The sequence below is a fragment of the Mus caroli genome, unplaced genomic scaffold, assembly GCF_978045245.1.
Source record: "Mus caroli unplaced genomic scaffold, Mus_caroli_1 scaffold_6, whole genome shotgun sequence".
NCBI lineage: Eukaryota > Metazoa > Chordata > Mammalia > Rodentia > Muridae > Mus > Mus caroli.
In genome coordinates this window covers 28,220,145-28,238,525 of record NW_028227261.1, presented here as the reverse complement: position 1 = coordinate 28,238,525, position 18,381 = coordinate 28,220,145, and the positions used below count along the sequence as shown (strand labels likewise).

At 46.6% G+C, this 18,381-nt stretch overlaps 1 protein-coding gene across 1 annotated transcript; it reads right to left on the bottom strand.

Moving 5' to 3' along the window:
- Positions 1-1,070: 1,070 nt before the first annotated feature.
- On the bottom strand, positions 1,071-16,537 carry Zbtb8b (zinc finger and BTB domain containing 8B). The gene is made up of 4 exons (XM_021161497.2): positions 16,480-16,537; positions 7,537-8,542; positions 3,175-3,353; positions 1,071-2,570 (listed from the first exon to the last, which is right to left on the bottom strand). The coding sequence occupies exons 2-4, from the start codon at positions 8,495-8,497 to the stop codon at positions 2,256-2,258; spliced, it is 1,455 nt and encodes a 484-aa protein (XP_021017156.1). The 5' UTR covers positions 8,498-8,542; positions 16,480-16,537; the 3' UTR covers positions 1,071-2,255.
- Between the last annotated feature and the right edge of the window lie 1,844 nt (positions 16,538-18,381).

Genomic DNA, 18,381 nt, shown 5'->3' with positions numbered 1-18,381 from the left:
GTACAGTCCTAGCACTCAGAGTCTCGGGTACAGTCCTAGCACTCAGAGTCTCGGGTACAGTCCTAGCACTCAGAGTCTCGGGTACAGTCCTAGCACTGAGAGTCTCGGGTACAGTCCTAGCACTCAGAGTCTCGGGTACAGTCCTAGCACTGAGAGTCTCGGGTACAGTCCTAGCACTGAGAGTCTCGGGTACAGTCCTAGCACTGAGAGTCTCGGGTACAGTCCTAGCACTGAGAGTCTCGGGTACGGTCCTAGCACTCAGAGTCTCGGGTACAGTCCTAGCACTGAGAGTCTCGGGTACAGTCCTAGCACTCAGAGTCTCGGGTACAGTCCTAGCACTCAGAGTCTCGGGTACGGTCCTAGCACTCTGTTAAAGTCCAATTGAAATACCTTTCCATCCATGGGTGGGGACTAAGTCAGTAGAGAGTACTTGCCCGGCACAGACAAGGTCCAGGATATAACACCTAATACTGAGAAAACCAATGAAAACCAAAATAATCTTTCTTTCTTTTCTTCCTTCCTTCCTTCCTTTCTTTTTTATAACATTGACAATTTATTATATTGTATTTTGTGTGCATTGGTGTGAGGGTGTCAGATCCCCAGAACTGGAGTTAGAGACAATTGTGAGCTGCCATGTGGGTGCTGGGAATTGAACCCAGGTCCTCTGGAAGAGCAGCCAGTGATCTTAACCATTGAGCCACCTCTCCAACCTCATGCTGTCTTTCTTTTTTTTTTTTTTTAATGGCTTTTTTTTCTTGCAGACAACACAAATTTCGGTATTTGTTTATTGCAGTACTAGAGACTGGACCCAGGGACTTCCTAATGACAGACAATGAACTGTAACCCTAGTCCTGCCAGGGGAGGTGGTACATGCCTTTAATCCCAGCCCTTGGGAGGCAGAGGCAGTCAGAACTTCAGGAGTTCAAAGCCAGCCTAGTCTACATAGCGGGTTTCACAGCAACCAAGCCCCCTCGCCCCCCAGAGAAACCCTGTCTCAAAATACAAGCAAACCAACAAAAACTTCCATTCTTTAATGACAAGACAATACATACAAGGCAGTTTATAAATGATTCTCACTAGGTATTGTTCAAGAGGCAGAGAGATGGGTGGTTTCACTGCTGTTTGAAACTGTATTAAAAGTAAAGGAAGACAAGAGATTTCTTTTAAAGTCCATTTCAGATGCTTTTAAGAAAAGTCTGCGAACTACCTTCTAGTGCACCATTCATCCATGGTCTTTCCTGTCCTTTGATACTTTAGAGACACTCAACTTGCTTTGCTACAGTTGTGACTTGGCAGCAGAGTGGGTGAAAAGCAGACCGGCCTGAAACCTGCTCTACCCAGCTCCTTCCTTCTAGGTGGTCTTCTAAAACCTGAATGTGAGTTAGGCATGCACGTCTCCCCTGCAGTTCAAGTCTGGGCATAAACTAGGTGGCAGGATGTCAGCGGGACACGCATGCCCAGGAATGTCACGAGGGTGTGCATATCCAGGTTGCATGTCTGGGAAATGACTAAGCAGCCTTTTGATTTTTGCCCAAACGACTTGCTTTATAATCTGAGAATAGGGGATTTGTGTGTACGGAATTGTCAAATAGCAGAGTAGACAGGGGCAGTACTCTGCCCTGGCTCACTGGCTTTTCTCTGGGGGTTCATTTAACTTAACTCGATCCAGGTGGGCAAGCAGGGGGCCCAGAATAAACTTGCAATTTGTGTCAGTGTTTGTCTGCATAAAGCTTCCTCCAGCCTTTAGGCATACAGTCTTAGATTTAGGGAGTACCTTTTATGACCACGTAGTTAGCCCCGGCTGCTTTTTATCGAAGCAGATTCCCAGACAATTAAATGTGGAATTCGTTTCAAGAAGCCTGGCAGGGGAAAGACCGAGGTTCTGACAAGATACCCTTGCCACCTCTTCAGAAGAAAGTAATGATGTAAGAACGTAAAAGACCGGCATAGTGCTAAGCAGGGAGTTTTCTTATTTATCTCCGGCCCAGAGTCAGCTTCTCAGCAGGAAAATTAGGAAGTCTCGGGGCTCAATCTCAATTCAGTCAGTACCAAGGAGAGGCCAACAAAATTCTTAAGACTCCATGCTAAAACACCATCAGTCTTTTTGAGTCATAACATCCAGCCTTCGTCTAACAAAAAATCCAAGTGTAACGACACTGTGGGGAGACGATCCCCAAGTCTCATAGAACTCGACAAATGGTCGCTTTCACAGTAGAACAAGCCACAACACTTAAAACCTGCCCACCAAGTCACTGCTACGTAAGTGTCTCTGGGGCTGGTAAGTTGGGCCGAATGTGTGGCTTGTCATCAGAATCCTCCACGGGTGGGTCATTCTCCTCACCAGACTCTATGTAGATGGGCCAGTCATCTGTGTCACTCTTCTCGTGGCTTTCAGATGAAGCCTCCACCAGGCTAAGGTTGACAGGCATCAGGTCGTCATCTTCCTCGTGGGGGTCTGTGACACAGGTGCAACTGTCACACAGCCCGAAGCGCCGCAGTCCTTGGGACAGGTGGCTCGTGAAGGTTCGTCGACAACCTTTGCAGATAATTGGACGGCTGGATCTGTGGACCTGCCAGCACAAGGGGACACCGTAAAGGTCACAGAAAAGGCTGGAGAGATGACTTAGCAGTTAGCAGTACTTGCTGTACAAATGGAAGCAAGTTACTCTCCTGCCTCAGGGTGTCAGTTCTGGTGGGAAACTGGGGATACAGCTTACTCCACATCCTTATCAGGGGAAGAAACTCACAGTCTGCTGGCCCTGCCAGTTCTGGCCTCATGACGGCCATCCTTGAACAAAAGCTAGGCTTCTTAGAAAACTGGCCTGTTCGCACACCAGTATTAACTTTTTTTTTTTTTTTTTTTTTTTTTTTTTTTTGAGACAGGGTTTCTCTGTATAGCCCTGGCTGTCCTGGAACTCACTCTGTAGAGCAGGCTGGCCTCCAACTCAGAAATCCTCCTGACTCTGCCTCCGGAGTACTGGGATTAAAGGCGTGCGCCACCAGCCCAGCTAGCATTAACTTTCTAAGGGCCGCCAGCTTGGCTTTAACCTGGTAAGAGAAGACTTCACAAACTTCTCTTAAAAAAAATCTCTAGATGAGAGAGCAGTGACAGACAGTCCCACCCTCACATTAGGAGACAGGCACAGCCCTTACAGTGACGTCCCTGACACTCACGCTCAGGGCGTGACTCCGAAGGTGCTCCTGCCGGGTGAACCTCTTGCCGCAGGTCTCGCAGGGGTACGGCCGTTCGCCAGTGTGGGAGCGGATGTGTCGTTTGAGGATGCCCTTCTGCTTGGCGGTGTAAGGGCAGAAGGGACACCTGTGCAGCTTGATAGGAACCACCAGCACGTCACCTGAGGAAGCCAACAGACGCCATTAGCCGTCAACAGGGACAACCACAGCCACCTTTCGGGGTGGGACTGGGAAACACCCTCATCCCAGACAGAGAGGGAGACTACCAACTCCACCTGCTAGCAAGCTGCAAGACTGACCAGTGCAAGTCCCACTTTGGCTTCTAGAAGATCAAAGGTCAAGACAACTAAGTGGGCTTTCCCGGCTCCCTTCCCCTGCTTAGACATTGAACCCGGGGCCTTGACTGTGATACCCAAATGTTCTTTCACTAAGCCCCATCCTCACCCACCCACCCAGCTTAGTTTCTGGTCATGAGCATCAGGCTTTAGTAACTGGGACATCTCTCCAGCCCATGAGAGTTTTTTGCTACTAAGATTTTTGTCCATATCAAAAGATGGCCTAGTCGGCCATCACTGGAAAGAGAGGCCCATTGGACACGCAAACTTTATCTGCCCCAGTACAGGGGAACGCCAGGGCCAAAAAATGGGAATGGGTGGGTAGGGAAGTGGGGGGGAGGGTATGGGGGACTTTTGGGATAGCATTGGAAATGTAATTGAGGAAAATACGTAATAAAAAAATATTAAAAAAAAAGACAAAAAAAGATTTTTGTTCATTTAATTTTTATTCATGTAAATGGGTAGGTCTGTGTATTAATGCCAGGTGTCTATGGATACCCATGGAGGCCAGAAGGTGTCTCCTTGGAGGTGAAGTTATGAGACACCTGACATAAATGTTCCAGGACCAAACTTGGGTCCTCTGGAAGAACAGCCAGAGCTCTTAACCTCTGAGCCATCTCTCCAGCCCCATGTTCTGTGAGTTTTACAAACATTTTGTAATATACCCAAATTATTTTTGTCTCCCCTGTACATGGCTCCCTGTAACACCTGGCGTGATTCATCCTGGTGTGAGCTGTAAACAGCCAGTCAACATTCTGTGTTATAAAGACCAATCTATATGCAACTGAAACGATATAGAGGGTCTCACTTGGAAATACTAAGAAACCAACTCAGACACACTTATCATAGAAACATTGTGATACCCAATATACCAGCCTTCAATGTCTTGTATCTACAGAACCATCACTAAAGCCAATAACAGCAATGGGGCGTTATCCCAAACTTGGGGCTACAGTGATGTGTTGGTTTGAATGAGAAATGTTTGCCATGAGCTCATGTATTTGAGCCCTTGGTCTCCAGTTGGTTGGACTATTTGGACACAGTGCCTAGCGATCCAAGATTCTTTAAATATACATAGTTTATTTGGGAATAGACGAGAGATAGGTGGGAGTCCGAGCATCATAAGGCATAGTAAACTTGTGTGTGCTCTAGGAGGGTTATATTTTAAACACGATGAGCCTAGGATTCCTTTTTTTTTTTAAAGATTTATTTATTTATTATATGTAAGTACACTGTAGCTGTCTTCAGACGCAACAGAAGAGGGCATCAGATCTCATTACAGGTGGTTGTGAACCACCATGTGGTTGCTGGGATTTGAACTCAGGACCTTTGGAAGAACAGTCAGTGCTCTTAACCTCCGAGCCATTTTTCCAGCCCCAAGCCTAGGATTCCTTGTAACTCTAAAAGAAACCTAAAATTTCGCTGAAAGACTCAGGGGAAGGCACCTTTCACTTTAATTATCACAAGCACTGGTTTTCTGGAACTGGCTCTGAAGTCCGTAGACCACCAATATGGGCCAGGTCCAGAGGCCAGACACCTGCTCAAATGCCAGGACCTCTAAGATCGGGAGAGCTACTTTCAAAACTAAGGGGGCCATCTAAACTACCAAGACTGTGTCCAACATGTTGAGGCGCCCCTCCAATTTCTTGGAACCCATGCAAACTATCTGGCCCACCTCCCAAACTGGGAACTTACATAGTCTCAGACCAGGAAAGCCACTATTAGAAAGTGGCCTTCCTTTTTCTTACAGTCAGCAAGGTATGCTCTTCCCATTGGGCCCAGGCTCTCCAGTGGCAGCACCCCCTCATTAGGCATTCCTGGCACCACAGGATGATGCCACATGGGCACCTTTAGTCCCTTTTGCCATGAGCCAAGGGGTTTTTCTTAAAACTCTCATATAACTTCTAGAGTTAACCACACAAATAAAAGTCTCTTTCCCATTCAGCCCTTTTACTTTGTTTTATTTCTTATTTCTTTACCGTTTAAGTATTCAAACTTAATGTGTACCATCTTCATCTTAAAGATTTTTAAATGTGTTATTTAATATCATTACTGTTATTGTGTGTTTATGATGTTTGTGTGAACACACGTACATATGTGTAAGAGCTACTGTCCACATGTGCAGGTCAGAGGATACCCTTTGGGAGCTGGTTCTCTTCTTTCACTGTGGGTTCCAGGGCTTGCCAAGCTCGGGTTGTCAGGCAGAAATGACAAGCCTTCTTACCACCAAGGCATCCCACTGGCTGCCATCTTCATTACTAAAATAAGCCAATGCCCGTCCTAGACCTTCCTGTTATTATCAACAACACGCATAGGATCTTCATCCACTGGGACTCCTAGGCACTGAAGAATCCACCTAGGTAATGCTGAGAGAAATGTTTGTTTTATAGATACAAACTTTGGAAGAGTTCCTCTTTGTTTGATTTTGGAAGGACAGCGGGAGGGTCTCCTGTAGCTCGGGCTGGCCTCAAACTCACTACGCACCAAGGTCTTGAATTCTGATTCCTATCCTTCGAGTGCTGGGATCACAGCGTGACCTACCATGGCCTGCAGGACTTTCTCTCTTGTCCTTTTCCCCCTGAACCTTAGCAACTCCTTACACAGCCTGACATCCTGTCAGGGATTATAAATAACTGAGGAATGATTTAAATAACACAGGACATTGTTAACAAACACTATCACTTCATGTATTTCAATTTTTTTATTTTATATGTATGGATGTCTTACCTACATGTGTGTCTGTGCACTACATGCATGCACTGCTGTGGAAGTCAGAAGAAGGTGTCGGATCCTCTGGGACTACAGTTACAGTTTGTAAGCCACTGTGGGCAGAAACTAAACATGGGTCCTTTGCAAAAGAAGCAAGTGCTGTTAACTGCTCAGACATCGCTCCAACCACTTGTTTGTTTGTTTTATTTTTTAAGACAGCATGCCACTGAATAGCTCTTTTTGGCCTGGAATTTGCTATCTAGACCAGGGTGGCCTTGAACTCAGAGAGATCTGCTAGCCTCTTCCTTCCCAGTGCAGCGATGCAGGGTGTGTGCCACCACACCTGACAGTATCAGTCTACAGAGGACTTGCACATCCAGTGGACTTGCACATCATCTAAGGGGAGTCTTGGAACCATCCCCTCATGGACATCAAAGGATGACCACACCCTGTATAGGCAACACAGAAATACACAAAGAAGAGCCAGGCAAAGGACTCAGTCAGTGACGTGTTGGCAGAACAAAAGTCAGGACCTCATTCGTTGTTGTTGTTGTTTTATCTACACAGGGTTTTGCTGGCCTCCCAGTCACAGAGTCTGTCTCCTGAGTGCTGGGACTAAAGGCATGCACTGCTACCACTGCCCAACAGGGACCTGATTTTACCCAACCACCTGTGAAAAGCTAGGCATGGCTACACATATCTATAATCTCAGCAATAGAAAAAATGGGGATAGTTGGATCCTTGGAGGTCCAGGGTCACTGGCCAGCCAGGCTAAGCAAAATTAGCAAGCCCTAGGCTAACGAGAGACCCCGCCTCAAAAAAAACAAGGCAGGGACTAGAGAGATAGATGAACAGCTTAGAGTACCAGTTGCTCTTTCAAAGGAACTGGGTTCTCTTCCCAACATGCACACGGCAGCTCAGAGCCACTAGTAACTCCTGACCTAGGAGATCCAATGCCCTCTTCTGGCCTCTGCATACACATGATGTACAGATTTACATGCAGGCAAAACTTCCTGTGAAACAAAATAAGGTAATCTATAATTACAAAAAGCAAAAACAAAGTGGATATCTCTTGAGTTGCAACATCTGATACCATCCTCTGGTGTCCATGTGCACACACACAGAAAACAAGGCTCTATATACAACGAGAGCTTAATTAATAACTATCGATGGTGGTGGCGGCAGCAATGGTGAGTAGCAGCGGTGGCATGATAGCAGCGAGGATCACAATGAGGGGTGAACACACAAGGCACAGAACGCACTAAATGCTGACAAAGAGATGTTTGCAACCTGAACTCACCTGAGTCCTCTCTATACCAGTCGTTCTGAACGTCCACCACCGAACTCATGGCCACTCCTGGACCTTCCAGTCTTCCCTCCAAGCCACGAGAAGAGTGATAATCCAAGTCATCTTTGCTCTGGACAGCACCGTTGCGCAGGAGAGCCTCCAGGAACTGCTTCACGTGGTAGCTGCTATAGGTCAGATCCAAGGCCTGGTTACTGGGCAGACCTTCCTCCATATGGGCCAGTGGGGCGGCATATTGCTGTAGCTGTTCGTCAGCCTCCACCTCCACCCTGGTAACATCGAATTCTAACTTAGGTTCAACCGGTCTGGGCACAACACAAAGGTCACTGTCGGAGACCCCAGAGCCCTGGCTGTCTTTCGCCACCAGCTCCAAGGGATGGCAGTCGTCACAAGATGATCGTGTACAGTCCAGACTCCCTTCTCCATCTACTGAGGAGGAGGCAAAGCTTTTGGTGCCACAGGAAGTCCCCTCCAGTCCTGAACTTGGACTTTCACTGTCTATCTGATGAGCCGCAGCTGCAGCAGCAGCTGCCGCCGCAGCCATTGCAGCAGCCACAGCGGCCTCCTTCTCCATCTTTCTGCAGATGTCCAGGGACGACCTGATGTACGTCTTACAGAAGTTGACCACCTCATTCATCTGCAGGTAGCTGGCAGCTGACATGACTTCGATCACGTTCTCGCCACACAGATCCAACTTCCCAGAGTAGAGGAAGTCTAGAATGGTGGAGAAGGCGTCGGAGGTGACGATGTCCAGTGAAGCTGTGCTGTGCCGCCCGCTGTCCTGGATGTAGTGAAGGAGTAGGGCTCGGAAGTAGCCACTGTTGGCGAATAGGATGTTCCTGTGGGCCTTGAAGATACGCCCTTCCACGATGATGCTGCAGTCACAGAAAAAGTCTCGTTTCCGCTGCTCATTCAACTCCCCCAAGAGCTTGGCGCAGTAGGACTGTGCCTCCATTTCTCCTTCAGCCCAGCCGCTGCTGCTCTGGAGGGGCCTGGAGCTCTGCCAAGATTTTTATTTACGTTAATTCGAGAATTCCAACTTTACAATAGGCTGTTCATATTTTGTTTTGATTTTCTGTAGCCCAGGCTGGCCTGGAATTTTCTATGTAGCCCAGGCTGGCCTGGAACTCCTGGATTGTAGCGGTGGCTCACCATCCCCCAATTTATGTTATGTGGTGCCTCAACCGAGGCTTCCTGTGTGCAAGGCAAGCACACTGATCTACAGCCCTGGCTGTTAGAGGAGTTTATATATTATCATCTATTATATGTCAAAGCACTGGTTCCGGCTGCAGAGAGGACTCAGTGGTTAAGAGCACTTTGTTGCTCTTGCAAATGATCTGGGTTCAGTTGCAAGCACCCACGCAGTAAATCACTACGATCCTTAACTTATCCAGTTCCAAAGGATCCAATAACCTCACTGACCTCACAGGCACCAGGCACTCACGCTCATACACTTATATCCACGCAGGCAAAACACTCACATAAAGTAAAATAAGTAAATCTAAAACCATGTTTAAAAAAAAGAAACCAGCCGGGCGTGGTGGCGCACGCCTTTAATCCCAGCACTTGGGAGGCAGAGGCAGGTGGATTTCTGAGTTCGAGGCCAGCCCGGTCTACAGAGTGAGTTCCAGGATAGCCAGGGCTACACAGAGAAACCCTGTCTCGAAAAACCAAAAAAAAAAAAAAAAAAGAAACCAAACTACTGGACCAACGGTGTTTTCATGATGTAGGCTGTTTTGAATAACTGGCTTAAAGGATAAAAAGAACAAAGAGTGGGCTGGAGAGATGGCTCAGTGGTTAAGAGCACTGAGTGCTCTTCCAGAGGTCCTGAGTTCAATTCCCAGCAACCACATGGTGGCTCACAACTATCTGTAATGGGATCAGAAGCCCTCTTCTGGTGTGTCTGAAGACAGCAACAATGTACTCATGCAAGAAAGCAAGAAAGCAAGAAAGAAGCCAGATAACTCAATGTGGGCACAGTAGTTGATGTTTTACATGGATTCTCTCCCCAACGTTAAATCCTGTAAGGTGGTATACACCAGCAATACTTATACTCAGGAGGCTGAGGCAGTCGGATCAGGAGGTCTGGGCCAACGTGGAATATAGAATGAGACCCTGCCTATAAATAAATACAGAAATGAATAAATAAATAAATAAGGGATGAAGGGGCATCTCAGTGGTTAAGGACACTTCTGCTCTTCCAGAGGACCAGAGCTCGGTTCCTGGCATCCATACTGGGCAGCTCACAACCACTTGTAACTCTAGCTCCAGGGATTCGACACCCTCTCTTGGTCTCCACGGGCACTCATGAACATACACATAAATCAAAACACATCTTCCAAAAAATATAAAAATTAAAACAACCCGCCAGGTAGTGGTGGCACATGACTTTAATCTGGAGGTGGAGACAGGTGGAGCTCTGTGAATTTGAGACCAGTCTGGTTTACAGAGCAAGTTCTAGGACAGCCAGGGCTACACAAAGAAACCCTGTCTCAAAAACTAAGTAAGTAAAAATAAAATAAAACCACCATAATTTTAGCACTTGAGAGGCAGAGACAAAAGGATATATTTTTTATACTTTTAATTTATTTATATTGTAGGGCTGGAGAGATGGCTCAGTGTTTAAGAGCACTGACTGCTCTTCCAGAGGTCCTGAGTTCAATTTCCAGCAACCATATGGTGGGTCACAACTATCTGTAATGGAATATAATGCCCCCTTCTGGTGTGTCTGAAGACAGCAACAGTGTACTCATACATAAAATAAATTAAAAAAAAAAAGAACTTCATTTACATTGTATGTGTATATGTGTGTATACACATATGTGTGTATGCAAGCATGTATTTACATTGTATGTGCATATATGGGTGTATATGTATGTATGTATGTGTGTATGTATATATGTGTGTATATGTGTATGTATGTGTGTACATATGTATATGTGTGTACATATGTATGTGTGTGTGTGTATGTATGAATGCATGTATGTGGACAAACGGGTGCCACAGCACACATGCAGAAGTCACTTCTCTGACCACCTGGGCTCTGAACTGAACTCAGATCATTACGCTCAGTGCAGGTCCCTTTACTTTGGGCACCCATCCCCAAAATTGTGTTTGACTACACGGAGAGTTCAATGTCAGCTCGGGCTGGCATGGAGGTCCCATCTCAACAAACAAACAAAAGGCTAGAGATATGTCTCAGTGCCTGCCTAGCCCTCAGGAAGGCCTGGGTTCCAGCCCCAGCTCCTTATAAATTGGGGTGGGTGTGTGTATGTGTGTGTGGCAGATGCCTGTAATAACCATACTAAAGAATTATAGAGGCAGAAAATCAGGAGTTCAAGGCCATCTACAGCTATATAGCTAGTTCCAGGTTGGCCTGGAAGACAACATCCTATCTCAAATTAAAAAATAAATAAATAAATAAATAAATAAATAAATAAATAAATAAAAAGTCTTTGTCAGTCCTCATTTTTATCCCTGTTTTTCTAATAAAGATATCAAAGATAAGAAATGACTAAGTTGTGACGGAGTCAGGACTCAAAACTGGGTTTGGTGGTGTCTAGCATCAATTCAATGGATTTTTTTTTTTTTTGGTTTTTCGAGACAGGGTTTCTCTGTATAGCCCTGGCAGATCTGGAAGTCACTTTGTAGACCTAGACCAGGCTGGCCTTGAACTCAGAAATCCACTTGCCTCTGCCTCCCCAGTGCTGAAATTAAAGGCGTGCACCACCATACCCGGCTCAGGATCTTTTTAAATAACCTTTTTTTTAAAAAAAATTTATTTATTTATTTATTTTACATGTATGAGTACACTGTAGCTGTCTTCAAACACAACAGAAGAGGGCCTCAGAACCCTTTACAAGAGGCAGGTAGAACTCTGAGTTCGAAGCCAGCCTGGTCTACAGAGTGAGTCCCTTTACAAATGATTGTGAGCCACCATGTGGTTGCTGGGATTTGAACTCAGGGCCTCTGGAAGAGCAGCCAGTGCTCTTAACCCCTGAGCCATCTCTCCAGCCTGAGTCAACAGATCTTATGCACTAGATTCTACTCTCCAAATGGTATGGTTTCTTTTCCTATCTTAATCAGAACTTAAATACTAGCCAGCAGTCTCAGCTCAAATCTTTTATCACTATTTTGTGGAGAAATCTAGTAGATTCCAGGGCTTACCAGCACACATGTTCCCTTCGAAGAGTTCTGCTAGCATCACTAAGGCTGCTACAGAACTATTGACCAGAGCCACCCCCACACCCCCCAGCTCTGGGCCAATGTGCTACACACCACCCAGCTCAGGTTCCAGGTGTGTAAGCTGTCCTACCGGCTACCACGATCAATGCATCTTACTCTCTGACCACTACTGACTGACTCACAGAGGGCACTGTGGCTAGAAGCAGTCAAAAGCAATGGACCCTTTGTTGGGCTTCTGAAAGGGACATCCCGTTCTGTAAACTCATAGAATGTGAGGAATGTGCAGCTGTGCCACCAGAGGAACCAAGCCTAACAACGGTGACAGCTGATGGCACCTGGGGACACTACTAAGCCCTACCTAGCTCACGCTGTGTCTAAACCAATTAAGTCCCTTTTTGCCGTAGCTGCTTCTTGGTGAGGGAACTAACTCCACGAGCCTTGGTTAATGCCTTCCTACTGTTACAGTCCGTGCCTTCGGTCAGAAGATGGCGGGCCCTTTAAAGGCATGGGCATGTCTTATTAAATCTGACAGCCCTCACAGCACCTGGCAGACTGCTTTGATTAAAGAATGTTTGCTAAATTAAAAGGCATGCTTCTATTCTTAAATGCTAGGCAGAACAAGAAAATCTAGCTTAGAATCTTCCTGGTGGTGAGAAAATGGAAGCCTTCTTCCCCAAGCCCTCCTTTCCTCCCATCAGACCCTAACCATCCATCAACCACTCCTTCACCTACTGACCCACTGCAGTCCTGGGCAACTGTAGTCAGCTCTCCATAGCAGCAGCTTCTACACTCATGCATCTAATTAACCACGAACTAAAAATATTTAAGGGGAAAAAAGGTCAGATGTGTGTGTGTGTGTGTGTGTGTGTGTGTGTGTGTATGTTTATGTAGGGGACATATGTGCCACAGTATTCATGTGAAGGTCAGAGGACAACCTGTGAAAGTTGGTACTCTCCTACCATGTATGTTGCTGAGATTGAACCCAGTCTTAAGGGCTGTCAGCAAGTGAAAGAAAGATGAAATTTCAAGACCTGTAAGTCATATAAAGTACTCAGAAATTGCTGGTTGTTTGTGAGCCTAGAGGCTGCCTGGGGCTGAGAATAAAGAAAAACAAACCCGTGCATGCCCCGTTGTTAAAGCATTCCTGGGAACAGCTTGACCTTAAAGATAAAGAGGAATGTGAGGACATAACAGGGCTATCTGAACTGAGTCAACAACTCATAGAACCCTGACACCCTGACCTGCATGTATTCTTTTTGCTGACATGTAATCTTTCTGCTGATGTTTGAATAAGCCAATAGTGTGTCCCTATGCTGAATTCCCCACCCCTAAGCCCTTTATCCCATAAAAACCCCTAGCTTTTGAACCTCGGGGTCGAATCCACTGACTCCTGTGTGAGATACGTTTTGACCCGGAGCTCTGCCATTAAACTGCCTCATGTGCTTACAGCAAGAAGGATTCTCGTGTTTCTTTGAGTGCGCTCTTTCTCTCTCCCGAGACTAGAGTGGGGGTCCCCGAAAGGGGGTCTTACACAAGCACCTTTACCCACAGAGCCATATCAAGAGCCCAATTCCTATATTTTTAGATTCATCTTAAACTCAACAAATTATATTATAATCCTAAAAAGTTTTCCATCCAAAGTAGTTAAGTGAACACTGTTTTTTGAGATAGGGTTTCTATTAGCCCTAGCTATCTTAGCACTCACTCTGTAAACAAAGCTGGCCTCAAATTCACAGAGATCCGCCTGCCCCTGCCTCCCAAGCGCTGGGACTGAAGGTGAGCATCATCTCTACCTGGCTAGATATACTTATTTTTATTATGATATATTTGCCAGCTATGTGTCCAATTCCTGTGGAGGACCTAAAAAGGACTCAGATCCCTGGGAACTGGAGTTACAGGTAACTATGTGCTACCATGTGAGTGCTGGGAACTGGGACCAGGTCCTCTGCAAAAGCAGCCAGTGCTCCCAGCCATCTCTCCAGCTCCCCTAGCTATGGAATTCTACTGCTCCTATATAAAATCACCCTGGGACGTCTCCTCAGCAGAAGTCTTAACTGTGTGTCCTCACCCCTTTCCTGGACCAAAACAAAAACAAAAAGTACTTCTTTGAGGATGATGGCCCAGCATCTGCCTGTTTAGTCTTTGCTAGACAACACTCTTGTTATGGATCTTCATAGCAATGATTCATCTCTCACAAATGCTTTCCATGGCTCCCATTCTGCCTTTAAACGTTTCTCTCTGATTTCTACCCTCAAACAGACACAGATTTTACTATGCAGTGTGACACTCGAATGTCCACTGCTTTTTTAATCAATTCCCAAATAAAGTATTTCTCTTTAAGAATCTCTGATTGTAAGCCAGGCATGGTGGCGCACGCCTTTGATCCCAGCACTCGGGAGGCAGAGGCAGGCAGGTTTCTGAGTTCGAGGCCAGCCTGGTCTACAAAGTGAGTTCCAGGACAGCCAGGGCTACACAGAGAAACACTGTCTCAAAAACCAAAAAAAAAAAAAAAAAAAAAAAAAGAATCTCTGATTGTTGGGCTGCAGACACGGCTCATGGTTTACAAGCACCAGCTGCTCTTCCAGAAGACCCGGGTTCAATTCCCAGCACCCACATGGCAGCTCATAGCTGTCTGTAACTCCAGTTCCAGAGGAGCTAGTGCCCTCTTCTAGCTTCTGTAGGCACCAGAAACACATGTGGTACACAGACATATACCCAGGCAAAACAGCCATAATAAAAGATATTTAAAATTTTTTTTTTTTTTTTTTTTTTTTTTTTTTTTTTGGTTTTTCGAGACAGGGTTTCTCTGTGTAGCTCTGGCTGTCCTGGAACTCACTTTGTAGACCAGGCTGGCCTCGAACTCAGAAATCCGCCTGCCTCTGCCTCCCGAGTGCTGGGATTAAAGGCGTGCGCCACCACGTCCGGCTTGATATTTTAAAATTTTAAAAGACTCAATCATGTAGAACTACCTATAGTTAACTGAAATGTCACCAAGATATATTGAAAAAAGAAAGAAAGCCACAAGATCCAAAACAAATTATAGTGTGTGTGTCTGTGTCTGTGTCTGTGTGTGTGTGTGTGTTTACTCATTATATAGTGAATTTTTTTTCTGAACAATTATTCAAGAAAGATATAACAGCAGAAGTATTAGGGATAAGAAATATGTTAAAGGACTCGAGTTTTACTTCTAATTGTCCTAGCCAGGTGTCGGGAACACACCTGTAGTCCCAGTCATGGAAGGATGAGGCAGGAGCATCACGAACCCAAACTTGGTAAATAATCAGTCCATAGTTAATCTAATCAGCAAAGCTGGTCTCGGGCATGCTGGTCCCTGGGCTGTGCTGAAAACCCCTACTTCTCATCGGAAAGCAGCTTAGCACTGGCCTAACGCACATTGGACCACACATTCATGGCACTCTGAATGTACACACGATTCCAATTCAACTCAACAGTCACTAAATACTGGAGCAGTGAGATGGCTCAGCAGGTGAAAGCACTGCTACCAAGCCTGCTGGGCTGAGTGTGATGCTCAACACTCACATGGTGGAAGGAGAGAACCAACTCCTAAAAGCTGAACTCTAACCTCCGCGAAAATATGTACACACACAATAAATAAATCAATATATAAATAAATACAGAAATGTAATTTTTAAAAATTAAAGTGAAGCTGGGTAGTGGTGGCACTTGTCTTTAATACAAGCACTCAGGAGGCAGAGGGGCAGAGGGGCAGAGAGGCAGAGAGGCAGAGGCTAGTCCCATCCTCTTGCCTCTGCCTCTCCAGTGCTAGGATTACAGTGTTCATCACCACTGTAAGTTCAGCCCGGTCTTTCTGACAACTCCCCTCCAGTTCCACCAACCTGAGAATAAAAACTGCTCCCCAATGACTAGTATGACTGGAATTTCCTGCGCATCGTTCATTTCGAAGCACTAAGAAAACTACTTGACAAACATTCATTTTGGGCTCATACTAACGCAGTGCAGAATATTTTCGTTTTTCAGAGAGGGAATCTGAGGTTCAATGATAAAGAGGACATGTCCAGGATTTAGAACCCATATTCTACTGATTCCTGAGAGGCAATCCTTAACCATTGTTTACCGATCTCCCCAAATCCTCTAACAGGTCTAGCAATAGACCGGGAAGCCACTCCCTCCTCTGGCCCAGGAAAAGGGGGATAGAACTAAGAGTTTTGCAGGGGCAGAATTTTTGACCAATTGCCATCTTCGGTTCTTCTGCTAAAATGCTCTCAAGACACCGGGAACATTCCATCCAGAGTCAGACGACCTAAAGAGGCCACTGGAACCAGGTAATAGGCACAGTCCCTGGTGTCTGGGTGTGAAAACCGAGGCCTTGCCTCTCGCAGGTCTTCCCACCGGCAAAGTGACCACTGCCCAAGCGGACACTGGCCCAGCCTGGCCAAGCCCTGGCGCCTGGGTATCCTTCAGGATCAGAATAAGCAGAAGCCAGAACTCCCACCTGGACCATGAGGGGGTGGGTCACCCACAGCCAGGGAGGGTGGGCATGTGCCTCGGTGTCCACCCACCCCACGCAAGAAGAGGGAGGGTCTACCACTGAGAGCGACTCTGCGCAGCCGGGGTCCAGGGAGTTACTGGGCCGGGCGGTCCAAAAGCTGGCTGAGAAAGGCAACCGTCCCTGCTACCTACACCCGGTCCCCTGAGCTAGCCTCCCGAGGTGCCCCTAACTTTCCCCCAAACCAAAAAAGCCGCGGCGCCGATCGGATGCTGTGTTCTCACCTGGCACCGGGTTCCAGCCACCTCCAGCGAGCTGAGAGTACTGACACGCCCCCTTTCATTCACCTGCGGCCCTCCAGTGAGAAGCGGGGAAGATGACCAATGGTGGGAGATCTTGGGCTGATGAAGGCGGGCCCTTCAGCCAGCAGGTCCGTCAATGGTCCGGGTACCCACCTCTGGAGGATGCGCTCTGAAGACTCCAGCGTTCACGGGGTGATGGGAGTTGTGGTCTTGTTAGTGTCCGAGACTTTGGGAAATAATCCACTATGAAAACCAAGTTCGAGCCAACAAAAGTTTCTTTATTCAAAAAGCCGGTATATTAGGAAGACGGCTGGGTTCTGGATCCAAACCGTGTCAGGGCGAGTCAGAACAAACTTTTAAAGCAAAAAGAAAACCCCAAAAAACAACAACAACAAATTAGGTAGGGTAGGGGCAGCCAATCGGGTACATGCATGCTGTATTTCAACTGTTTTTCACACCTGACATCTTAAGTGGGTTACTACCTGTCAAATACCTCAGATGGTTTTCTTGATAACCAGCCAATCAGAGTCTATGTAGCAGCTGCTGGGTTTCAGACAGGACTGGGTGCTAACCAACAAAGGCATGGAGTAGGGTAATGTGGACCTAAATTCCTGTGGGGCTTCTGGAGTCTGAACCCGTTTCTGGGAGCTCAGCAGTTTCTTAAAATTTGACTTCTTTCTCTCTTAGGTTTGGTCAAAATGTCAATGAATCTACATTTTCCTTTACCAATTTCTGATTTCTTCTGGAATCCGTGTGTGTGACTGATGAAGTTGACCAGAGAGGGCTTCGGATCCCCTGGAACTGGAGTTATAGACCATTGGGTGGTACCACGTGGGCACCGGATATGAAAGTCGGGTCCTCTGTAGGAGCAGCGAGTGCTCTTTATCGCCGAACCATCATCACTCCAGCTGTACCATATTTCTTTAAAACATAGACAAGGCTTAAAATGTATCATACAATGCCTATTTTCCCCTGGGACAGAGTTTCTCTGTGTAGCCATGGCTGTCCTGGAACTTGATCTGTAGAGCAGGCTGGCCTCAAACTTTTGCCTCCCCGATGCTGGGACTCGGTGCGCATGCTCCACCACCGCCTGCAATGCCTAGTCACTTGACCTGTAACACCTCATCCAGCCTGTCTAAAGCTTTCCCAGGACCTCAGGATTGTTAACACAGCAGTCCTTCCTATGTACTGGATGCTGCCTAACCCTCACACTCTCTTAGATTCCTTTCTCTGCCTCTTTCTTTACCATCCCAGACCTTAAAGATGCTCTCCTCACAATTCCTTTACACCCAGATCCTCATGATCTCTTTGCCGTCACCTGGGAAGTCTCTAACTCTGGAACAGGCATCCCAGCTTACTTGGACTGCCCTTCCTTCCAAGGGGTTCCGTGATAGCCCCATTTCTCCAACCAGCGTGGCCTCTTGACCTCTCTCCCAACCACTTAACTGGCAACGCAACTTCTTTTTTTTTTTTTTTTTTTGAGACAGGGTTTCTCTGTGTAGCCCTGGCTGTCCTGGAACTCACTCTGTAGACCAGGCTGGCCTCGAACTCAGAAATCCTCCTGCCTCTGCCTCCCAAGTGCTGGGATTAAAGGCGTGCGCCACCACGCCACCACGCCCGGTTAACTGGCAATTTGTTAACTTAAGAGAAAACAAAGGAGACAGCATCTCTCCTTCTAAACCTCACTTCCTGACCTTCAGATCAATTATCTAGGCTTCCCCTTGTCCCCTAACAGCCAGGAATTCACTCTTGGTCAGAGAGTATCTGCAGTTTCTCAAAGTTCCATCTACCAGGGAAGACGTTCTCCCCTTCCTTGCCTGGCAGGGTAAGACAGAAACTGGATTGGCAACTGCTCACCCAGTCTAGGAAACTGCTATGAGCCCT